General features: G+C 49.4%; 1 protein-coding gene across 3 annotated transcripts in view; it reads left to right on the top strand.

Annotated features, from left to right (window-relative positions):
• Window positions 1–11,266, top strand: part of CCDC134 (coiled-coil domain containing 134) — a 27,268-nt gene that overhangs the window by 7,124 nt on the left and 8,878 nt on the right. For 2 of the 3 annotated variants that reach the window (XM_011945097.1, XM_011945098.1), the window contains 5 exons: window positions 2,464–2,582; window positions 3,460–3,581; window positions 3,788–3,872; window positions 6,829–7,010; window positions 7,315–7,386. In XM_011945097.1, the coding sequence (XP_011800487.1) occupies window positions 2,480–2,582; window positions 3,460–3,581; window positions 3,788–3,872; window positions 6,829–7,010; window positions 7,315–7,386 (564 nt within the window). In that variant the 5' untranslated portion in view covers window positions 2,464–2,479. The remainder of the gene's footprint in view (window positions 1–2,463; window positions 2,583–3,459; window positions 3,582–3,787; window positions 3,873–6,828; window positions 7,011–7,314; window positions 7,387–11,266) is intronic. The other variant, XM_011945100.1, reaches the window with a different exon arrangement.

Raw genomic sequence — 11,266 nt, forward strand, 5'->3', positions numbered from 1 at the left:
AGTTTCACCGTGTTAGCCAGGATGGTCTTGATCTCCTGACCTTGTGATCCGCCTGCCTCGGCCTCCCAAAGTGCTGAGATTACAGGCATTAGCCACTACGCCTGACCCCATGGTTAAAAATCTGATGGAAGTTCATTATAATCAGCAGTGGACAAGGAAATTTGTCAATTTGTTATTTATGTGTCACAAGCAATACAGAAGGTTACAAGGGTGTAAAAACAAAAAATCTTAACCCTTTCATAGCTCAGGTTTTATGAAAAAGTTGTGAATTTCATCAGACACAGGAAGAGTGTGTCCAAGGTTATGAGTTTCCATCATGTTACAGTGGGATGTAAATAAGAAAACTAGCACCAGCTGGGCGCGGTGGTGCACGACTGTAATCCCAGCACTTTGGGAGGCCGAGGCGGCAGATCACCTGAGGTCAGTAGTTCAAGACCAGCCTGGCCAACATGGCAAAACCCCGTCGCTCCTAAAAATACAAAAATTAGCTGTGTGTGGTGGTGGGTGGCTGTAATCCCAGCTACTTGGGAGGCTGAGGCAGAGAGAATCGCTTGAACCCAGGAAGCGGAGGTTCCAGTGAGCCGAGATCGTGCTGTTGCACTCTAGGCTGTGCAGCAGAGCAAGACTCCATCTCAAATAAAACAAAACAAAAACTAGTACCTTCAACTGGGGAATACCTGTTTCTTAGTTAAAAGCATGAGAAATTTCCTGGTTAAATGGAACAATTCAGGCACATCAAGAAAAGCCTAAAGTACAGAATCAAGTTATACTAAAGGAAAACATTGCTTTTCTAGGCCCTCAAGACAGAATATTTGAGTGTCAGGCCATAACAGCAGAGTTAGAACCAGAGAAAAAAGCTACAGTAGCCGGGTGCAGTGGCTCACACCTGTATCCCTGTACTTTGGAAGGCCAAGGTGGGTGGATCACTTGAGCCCAGGAGTTCAAGACTAGCCTGGGCAATGTGGCAAAACCCCACCTCTAGGAAAAATACAAAAATTAGCCATGCATGGTGGCATGCACCTGTGGTTCCAGCTACTCAGGAGGCTGAGGTGGGAGGATGGCTTGAGCCTGGGAGGTGGAGGCTGCAGTGAGCCTTGACTGTGCCACTGCACTCCAGCCTGGGCAGCAGAGCAAGACCCTGTCTCAAAAAACAAAAAAAAATTACAAAAGCTAACAAAAACATTAAGAGAATTACCACCCCAACCAAGTGAAAAGATGCATCCTTTTAAGGGGAGAAAGAGGAAGGGTGGAAGGCAGTAATGTATGTCCTGGGAATCACCAGGAAAGTGAACTTCATAGTACTCAATAAATAATTGTGTTGGCCGGGCATAGTGGCTCATGCCTGTAATCCCAGCATTTGGGAGTCCAGGGCAAGAGGGTATCTTGAGTTTAAGAGTTGGAGACCAGCTTGGGCAATATAGCAAGACCTCATCTCTACTAAGGAAAAATAAAAAATAAAAAGGGTCAGGTGCGGTGGCTCACTTTTGTAATCCCAGCACTTTGGGAGGACAAGGCAGGCGGATCACCTGAGGTTGGGAGTTTGAGACCAGCCTAGTCAATATGGAGAAACCCCATCTCTACTAAAAATACAAAATTAGCTGGGCATGGTGGCGCATGCCTGTAATTCCAATTACTCAGGAGGCTGAGGCAGGAGAATCGCTTGAACCTAGGAGACAGAGGTTGCAGTGAGCCGAGATCGCGCCGTTGCACTCCAGCCTGGGCAATAAGAGTGAAACTCCATCTTAAAAAAAAAAAGAAGAAAAATTGATCAAAATAAATAAATAATTGTGGCATGTTGCCTGAATATGAACAGGTGTTGTATGTAGTACCTGTGGTTCCAGAGTGAGTGAGTAACAAGTCCCCTTACCCTGAGACTGCCCTGCCTTCCTCCCTGCCCTTTGTCCCTTCTTCCTTTCTGATGACAAAAGTCAAGGAAGGAGGAAAACCCCAGAAGTTTCACATCTCCTCTGCCTGGGCTTCCTTGACCAGATGCTTTCCTGGGAGGCCAAGATAGGGGATGTGGAGGGAATACTGTTGATGAGCCCCTCCTCCCCAGGCACAGTGCCTCACCCAGACCTCCCTCCCTGCAGCAGGGAGGTGACCTCCTTATCCCTCTTCTACAGCTGAGAAGGCTGAGGCTCAGAAAGGCTGGGCAAGCTGCTCGAGGTCCCAGAGTCAGGGGTGGGGGCCGGGCTCCAGCCCAGAGCTCTAGCCGCTGACCCAGTGCTCTAAGCGTCCTTGTGTTACTCACACTTATCTTCCTCCCCACCTCCTAGCATCCCATGGGTCTGTATTGTGTGCCTGCTGGCCCTGGGATAGGAGCTGCAGCTTCAGGGCTCCCCAAAGCTGGGTTCTTAGTATTCGGAGGATGTGCTGTTTCAGGGGAAGCTGCTGTTCACCTTTGCCCTCTATTTTATGTAACACCAATCTCTGGGTCTCTCTTTCTTTGGGTTATTCTTCCAGCGCAAGAGGTTTGGATATGGACTTTCTCCAGTTCCTGGCCTTCCTCTTTGTCTTGCTTTTGTCTGGGACGGGAGCCACAGGCACCTTGAGGACTTCCCTGGACCCAAGCCTGGAGATCTGTATCCTTTAGGGTTGGTAGTTAATGAGCTATCTTTGAGGGGTCTATAAATGAGGTTTCTCTACTCGGGGATTCCAGGGATAAGCAGGCCCAGTTGAGGGGAACAGGGAGAAAAAGTGAGGTGCTCTAGCCAGACCTTGAGCAAGTCAGGTCTCTCCAGAGCTTCAGCTTCCGCATATGGTAAATGGAGATGATAAGGCCCATCTCTAGACTGCAAAGGCTCAGTGAGGACTGTGCATGGCCTGGCACCTTGTGGGCAAGATCCTGGGTGGAGACTCAGGAATTCTGGATTACTGGCCCATCTGGACCCTGGTGAACTGGGCCACTTGCTCCAGGCCAGGCCTCAGGGACACAAAGATGAATTACAACGAGTCCCCTGGGTTTGAGGTGTCCATAAGCCTAGGGGGAGAAAGTATCCAAACAAATGATCATTTTACTCTGTGACCGGTGCTCTGATGGGCACAGGAGGGGAAACACTGTGTGATGATTTTTGAGCCAGGCCTTGAAAGGATAGAAACTCCTAGAAGAGAGTGGGGGGCATTCTGGGCAGAGAGGGTGCAGCATGAGTGGAGAGGTGGAGGCTCTGGAACAGTGAATGCTTGTGGAGAGGGCAGGAAGACCACAACGAAGGGAAGGCAGGAGCCATGTCTGGAGGCTTGGTTTCAGGCTTCTGGGTGTGGAGCACCATGGGAACTGGATGAATGGTGCTTTGCAGGGCCATGCACTTGTCAGTTTGTTCATTTCCTGGAGGCTTCTAGCCCTGGACATCCATGACCCTTGCAGATACTTGCTGGTCAGGAATGAGTCTTCTGAGGCAAGACTGCTCGATTGTCCAGGCAGGGCTATTGATGCCAGCGCCTTAACTTAATGCTGCCCAGACAAGAAGATGTTTGAGGTGAAGCGGCGGGAGCAGCTATTGGCACTGAAGAACCTGGCACAGCTGGACGACATCCATCAGCAGTACAAGATCCTTGATGTCATGCTCAAGGGGCTCTTTAAGGTGTGTACAGGCAGGGGGCAGCTCATGGCAGGTCCAGTCTTTGATCTGGGCACTGATGGGTAAATAGGAGTTCCCTAAGGGGATGGTGTTCAGGGACAAGGGAACTGCGTGCTCATAAGACTTGAAGTGGGGTTTAAATAAATGGGAACGGGAGCAGTCTGTTGTGGGCACTGTGAAGCCACTCAGCCCTGGTGGGATTCCCTCAGGTGCTGGAGGACTCCCGGACAGTGCTCACCGCTGCTGATGTGCTCCCAGATGGGCCCTTCCCCCAGGACGAGAAGCTAAAGGATGGTATGGTCTGCCCTACGCTGCCCTGTCCTCGGCACCACCCAATCTTCTCTAGCTGCTCCTTCTCTCCTGTTCTTGTCATTCTTTTTTCTCCCCGGAAGTACCCTCTTGTGGCACCTTCCAAGTGGTCCCCTTGGGCAGACGGGCGTTTTGTGAGTGGCCTTCCTCGTTAACTGGCTGCATTTTAGCAATGGCATTTCTTTTTTTTTTTTTTTTTTGAGACGGAGTCTCACTGTCGCCAGGCTGAAGTACAGTGGTGTGATCTCAGCTCACTGCATCCTCCACCTCCTGGGTTCAAGTGATTCTCCTGCCTCAGCTTCCCAAGTAGCTGAGACTACAGACACACTGCCACGCCCAGCTAGTTTTTGTATTCTAAATAGAGATGGGGTTTCACCATGTTGGCCAGGATGGTCTCAATCTCTTGACCTTATGATCCACCAACCTCGGCCTCCCAAAGCGCTGGGATTACAGGCGTGAGCCACTGCACCTGGCCACAATAGCATTTCTTAGATTACACTGAGAGGATAGGAGCAGCTCTTATACATTACATAGTGGACACTTTACAACCATCAACTCTAATCTCCACCATAACTCTGGGGGAAGACACTGTTCTCTCTACTTTCTATATGAAAGAGTACAAGTAATTTGCCTTGGCTTTTCCCTCTGAATCAAGCTGACTTCCTGAGTTCTTTGAGGTTCAAGATTATTCTGAAGCCCCAGGGTCCCTGCCTGACATGTCTCAGACCCATGCTGGCATATCTTTGGAGTCTACTTATCTTTCTGCGTGGCCTGGCTAGTGCTGGTGAGGGCTGCCTGGGCCCTCTCTTAGGGGCTGGCTAAGAGATAGGGACTGCTTAGAGCTGTTTACACAGTTATACTTTTGGCTAACCTGGGTCTGGGGGACTTGCTACCGTGATGGACACATGTTCCGTGGTGAGCAGGTTTGTGCAAACCTACCCTCCAAGGCCAAGGGAGCTGAGAGGTCCAGTTTCTCAGAAAGAAACATTCATTAGGAACTTCTGAACAGAAGCCATGTCTCAGGCAGAAATGAGATGGTGGTCTCTGCACCCAACCTCCAGAAAGTATTCTTTATTTGTTATTTTGCAGATGACAATGCTTGTACAGAAACTATTCTTTTTCTTTTCTTTTCTTTTGAGACAGAGTTGCACTCCATCACCCAGGCTGGAGTGCAGTGACACAATCTCAGTTCACTGCAACCTCTGCCTCCCACGTTCGAGTGATTCTTGTGCCTCAGCCTCCCTCAGCTGGAATTAGAGACGTGTGCCCCCGGGCCCGGCTAATTTTTGTATTTTTAGTAGAGACGCGGTTTTGCCATGTTGGCCAGGCTGGTCTCGAACTCTTGATGTCAAGTGATCCACGCGCCGTGGACTCCCAAAGTGCTGGGATTACAGGGGTGAGTTACCACACGCGGCCAAAAGTATTGTTTATACAGCAAGCTTTTAGGTTAAAACATGCAGCTGGTGACATCTCAGGCTTTCGTGTGAAACTTGTGACCACTGGGGAAGTTAAATAATCATCTTTTTGAGGGGTTATCTATGCTACAGGCGTTGTTTAAAGACCTTGCTGGGGAATACTTTGGTGTGCAGCGGTCAAACCTCAGCCATTATGGCTTCAAGATGGCGCCATGCTTGTCTCGCAGCAGGCTGTTTTCCTGCAGCACACTAACAAAGCTCAGTCTAAACTGACCTGTTGATCAGTAGAAGTACATTAGTGGGAAAACAGAAAATTCAAATTAAGTCTGTTAGGTTAGTTGGTAGTATTGTATTGCTGTTAATTTCCTGGTTTAGATAGTTGTATGTTGGTTATATAAGATGATAACACTTGGCCAGGCATGGTGGCTCACGCTGTAATCCCAGTATTTTGGGAAGCCGAGGCAGGCAGATCACTTGAGTTCGAGTTCGAGACCAGGCTGGCCAAACATGGTGAAACCCCTTCTCTACCAAAAATATGAAAAAGTAGCCGGGTGTGGTGGCACATGCCTGTAATCCCAGCTACTCGGGAGGGTGAGGCAGGAGAATCGCTTGAACCTGTGAGGCAGAGGTTGCAGTGAGCCAGGATCTCGCCACTGCACTCCAGCGTGGACAAGAGAGTGAGACTCCGTCTCAAAAAAAAAAAAAAAAGATAACATTAGAGGAAGCCAAATGAATGAATTTTATGTTGTATTATGTAAGTCTAAGATAATTTCAGGCCGAGTGCAGTGGCTCATGCCAATAATCCCAGAACTTTGGAAGGCCGAGATGTGAGGATCACTTGAGGCCAGGAATTTGAGATCAGCCGGGGCAACAAAGTGAGACCTCACCTCTAAAGTAATTAAGTAATTAATTAATTAATTATATTCAGTCGTTCATTCAAAATAAGAACTTAAGCACTTAAAATGAAATAAAATGGAAAGAATATTAAAAAAGAAAACTGCTGGCCTGTTCTCTGGCCATCCTAAGAGACCTGAGGTCTCACAGACACTCTAGTTGTATTAACACCAGGGCCAGCACTGGACATTTGGATAACATGTTGGTTGGGGGGTCAAGCCCAGCAAAGCCTCATGTGATACATCAGCATCTGTGTGCAGAACAACACTCACTTCTCTGGTCCCCATAGCAAATGAGTCTCCTAAGCAGCAAGATGTGCCTTTGGGCTGACAGACCTGGGTTTGCAGCCCAGATTTGCTACTCATTAGCTGCTGAGACTCAGTTTCCCATCTGTAAAATGGGAACAGCAGCCACATCTCCCTCTAAAAGTAGTTATAAGGACTCAGTGAGCTGGTGGATATAAGGCCCTAGTTCGCACTATACATGTGATTGGCAGTCTGTGGTCAGTAGGCACTGTTCCTTCCTTGCTTGGTGGGTTTGGTGGATGTCTCTATTCTCTGGAGGATGCCAGGGACCAGCAAGGCAGCCAGGAGAGCATCTGCCCTAGCCACTCATCAGGGTCCTCTTAACAGCTTTCTCCCACGTGGTGGAGAACACGGCCTTCTTCGGCGATGTGGTGCTGCGCTTCCCAAGGATTGTGCACTATTACTTTGACCACAACTCCAACTGGAACCTCCTCATCCGCTGGGGCATCAGTTTCTGCAACCAGACGGGCGTCTTCGACCAGGGGCCCCACTCGCCCATCCTCAGCCTGGTAAGGACTGGGGTGGAGGTGGCCCGGGAGCCCTCTGTCTGGGGTGGACTAGGATCCTCACATCTGCCTTCAGTCGGGCCTGAACGTCAGTGCTTGGCTACATTTTCTTTGTGGAGCTTCAGGGTATCTTGGGCCACAGAGGTCCCATTTCAAGGGGTTCTGTGCTCACCCAGTTCCCATGGGGTCATCACCTGGCCCACATCTGCCCAAGTCTGGAATCTGGGTCCCAGCATGGAGGGAGTGACTCTCTGGTGAGCAGGACTCAGGAGAAGGCAGAGGATGACGAGTAATTCTTCATCTGCAGATGGCCCAGGAACTGGGGATCAGTGAGAAAGACTCTGACTTCCAGAACCCATTTAAAATCGACCGCACAGAGGTGAGCTGCCAGGGCCTATGCCTGTGTCTGCTTTGCCTCTGCTGGGCCATAGGACACCAAGGCCTGCAGGGGTTGGGGACCTTGGGTGGCTTTGGGCTTGGAGCCAGGCAGCCTGGGCCTGGGTCCAGAAGCCATCAATGAGTCATTGGAGCCTGTGGGCAAGTCACTGCTCCCCTCTTAGCCTCAGCCTCCCTGTCTTTCCACAGCATGTGAACTCCAACCATGGGGGGTAGTTAGGTGACTATGAACAAACCCATCCCAGCACAAAACAGGCATCCCACTTCAGGTGGATATCAGGGCAGCCAGGGAGGTCAGGCCATGCTCTTCCCTGCCTTTGAAACTCTTAGCACCAACTGGGCTTCCATCCTACACTCCTGTACGTGCTCTTATTCCAGGGGGCTAAGGTGGGCTTTGAGAACTATAAGTTTGGGATAAAAGATGAGGACAGGCCGGGCGTGGTAGCTCATGCCCGTAATCCCAGCACTTTGGGAGGCCAAGGCGGGTGGATTACCTGAGGTCAGGAGTTTGAGACCAGTCTGACCAATATGGTGAAACTCCGTCTCTACTAAAAATACAAAAAATTAGCCAGGCGTGGTGGCACATACCTGTAATCCTAGCTTTTCAGGAGGCTGAGGCAGGAGAATTGCTTGAACCCAGGAGGCAGAGGTTGCAGTGAGCTGAGATCATGCCATTGCGCTCCAGCCTGGGCAACAAGAGTGAAACTCTGTCTCAAAAAAAAAAAAAAGGACAGGGACAGATACGATAGAGTGAGGAAGGCATCGAAAGTGGCAGGGCTAGGAGGGGCAGGAAGGAAGGGCCGTGGTGACTGGAGGACTGGACTTGTCAAACCACGTGCTAGTCCCTGGTGTGGGGAGAGGTGTTGGGTGTCTGAGGGGTCTAGGATTTAACTCTGCCTCCAGGCCAACAAGCTAGCCTGCTACTATTTCATGGACACTGACAGGTCAGAGATATTGGACTGTATTACAGCAAAGGCAGTAGCTAGACTCTTGGCCTGATTATGTTGACTCACCTTGTTCCCCAAGTCCCATGGGGGTGACACAGAGGGGGCCAGGTGGGCGCTGTGCATACAAGGGGTGTGCATCACAGCTGAGAACTGCCAAGCTGGGGAAATTCATGATTTTTTATAGCAAACGTGCTCTTTGGGAGGAGATATCACCACACCCTTCAAGGTTGCTCTCTGTAAACATAGTCCTGAGACATAGCCCAGGTAAAGGGTGGTTAGGGCTTTGTATCTTTGGTGTGCACTGCAAGAATATGCAGGGATGCTCAAGGCCATGATGGATTGCTGCGCCACCAGTCTGCCCCAAGCCCTCCATGGCTTGGTTTAACTCAAATTTTCACACAAATGTGCTATTCAGTCTAATTAATGTGACGGATAGAGGCTAGGACCAAATCTGTTCAATTAGTCTCATACTTCATTTAATTCAGACTACTATCAACTATATTCTGAATAGCATGATAAGGCCAACCTACATTATTATTATTTTTTTTTTAGAGACCGGGTCTCGCTCTGTCACCCAGGCTCTGTCACCCACCTAGCTTACCTTGAACTCCTGGGCTCTAACAAACCTCCCACCTCAGCCTCCTGAGTAGCTGGGATGACAGGCCTGTGTGATACCATTCCTGGCTAATTATTATTTTTTCAGAGACAGGTTCTTACTGTGCTGCCTAGGGTGGTCTCAAACTCCTGGGCTCAAGCCGTCTTCCTGTCTCAGCCTCCCAAAGTGTTGGGATTATAGGTGTGAGTTACTGTGCCTGGCCCCTAACCTGCAATATTGATCAGGGTCCTGGACTCAACCAGCTGTGAAGGTACTGGAGGACCAGTAAGTCTCATTTTGGATAATCAGGATATGGTCTAAGACCAATCTGTTATCCACCACCACCCATATAAGAGGGTTTAGATTGACCTGCCAATCTTTGATGTTATTACCAATAATTACAGGGGGCAATAGATGGACCCAAGCAACCTTCATGCCCCCATAAGGAGACATTTCATGACCCGTTCTCTCCCACATGTTACACTTGATTTGAGTCACCAGAACAATGTTTAGCTGAGCCTGAGGGCAGTGTCACTGTGGAGCTTCAGCCTTGTTGCCCTACATGGTATAATCCAAGGCTACTCACACATCAGGAAAAGCAGATGGATTTGTATCTGTCAGGTTGAAACAAAATTGTGCTGCTGGTATGTCTGCACAAGGTCACTGTTGAGAACTACCTTTGATGGCATTAGACATAGCAGAATAGCTCATTACTGACATGTCCATGTGAGTTTTTCTATCATGTGGATGGGAATGAGACACCCAACAGTTGGCCATATTGACAGCTGCAGCTGCCACTGGGCTTGGGCAGACCCTAGGATTGTTTTGCCAGGTGGCAGTGATGGATCTAAGGGATAAAGAGAGCATTAATTGTTCCCTGCGCTTTCTGGGATCTAAGATATTTCCTCCCCGGGTGGCAGGATTATTGCTGTAAAATCCATGTGTGCGGCTGGGCGCGGTGGCTCAAGCCTGTAATCCCAGCACTTTGGGAGGCCGAGACGGGCGGATCACGAGGTCAGGAGATCGAGACCATACTGGCTAACACAGTGAAACCCCGTCTCTACTAAAAAAAAAAAACACAAAAAACTAGCAGGGCGAGGTGGCGGGCGCCTGTAGTCCCAGCTACTCGGGAGGCTGAGGCAGGAGAATGGCGTGAACCCAGGAGGCGGAGCTTGCAGTGAGCTGAGATCCGGCCACTGCACTCTAGCCTGGGCGACAGAGCGAGACTCCGTCTCAAAAAAAAAAAAAAAAAATCCATGTGTGCTTGGGAGACCAAGGTGGGCAGATCATGAGGTCAGGAAATCAAGACTGTCCTGGCCAACATGGTGAAACCCCATCTTTACTAAAAATACAAAAATTAGCTGGGTGTGGTGGCGCATACCTGTAGTCCCAGCTACTCAGGAGGCTGAGGCAGGAGAATTGCTTGAACCCGGGAGGTGGAGATTGCAGTGAGCCAAGATCACACCACTGCACTCCAGTCTGGTGACAGAGTGAGACTGTCTCAAAAAAAAAAAGCATATGTTCTATGCCACCTATGCCAGCATCTATAGTTTCACTTTTTCTCCAGTTGTTGCCTACTATGACCTAGACCTTTCATTCAGAAATGTCAGGTATGAATGGGACCAGGGCATTTTTACAGATGTATAGAGACCTGTTGTATCTCTTATCTTTACCCACATGGGCCACTGCAGGGAAATCAGCAGCAGGATACTCAGCCAAGTGGTCACAATCCTAACAATCTCAGGCCATACCATTCCAACCAGAGACTCAGGTAGTTGAACCAGAAATACAGAGTCCTCTGTTTTGTGCCGCTCCTTGGTAGTGGGTAATGTTACCACGCCAAGTACAATGATATATTTAGGTGGCAGTGATCTGGATGAAGTAGGCTTGATCAGCAGTTTGACTCCATTTGGTCTTATCAGAGATTGAGCTTTATGATGGGCATCTAAACGAGTGAGCCAGGCTGTCTAGTTTGTCACTACAATTTGTTTCCATAGTTTGTGGCCCTAAAGAGGGATAGGTATCACCAGGCACGGTGGCTCATGCCTGTAATCCCAGCACTTAGGGACCAAGGCAGGCGGATTGCCTGAGGTCAGGAATTTGAGACTATCCTGGTCAACATGGTGAAACCCTGTCTCTACTAAAAAATACAAAAATTAACCAGGCGAGGTGATGCACACCTATAGTCCCAACTACTCGGGAGGCTGAGGCAGGAGAATCACTTGAACCCAGGAGGCAGAAATCGCAGTGAGCCAAGGGCCGGGCGCGGTGGCTCAAGCCTGTAATCCCAGCACTTTGGGAGGCCGAGACGGGCGGATCAC

Source organism: Colobus angolensis, unplaced genomic scaffold, assembly GCF_000951035.1.
Source record: "Colobus angolensis palliatus isolate OR3802 unplaced genomic scaffold, Cang.pa_1.0 Scaffold239, whole genome shotgun sequence".
NCBI classification, from domain to species: Eukaryota; Metazoa; Chordata; class Mammalia; order Primates; family Cercopithecidae; genus Colobus; species Colobus angolensis.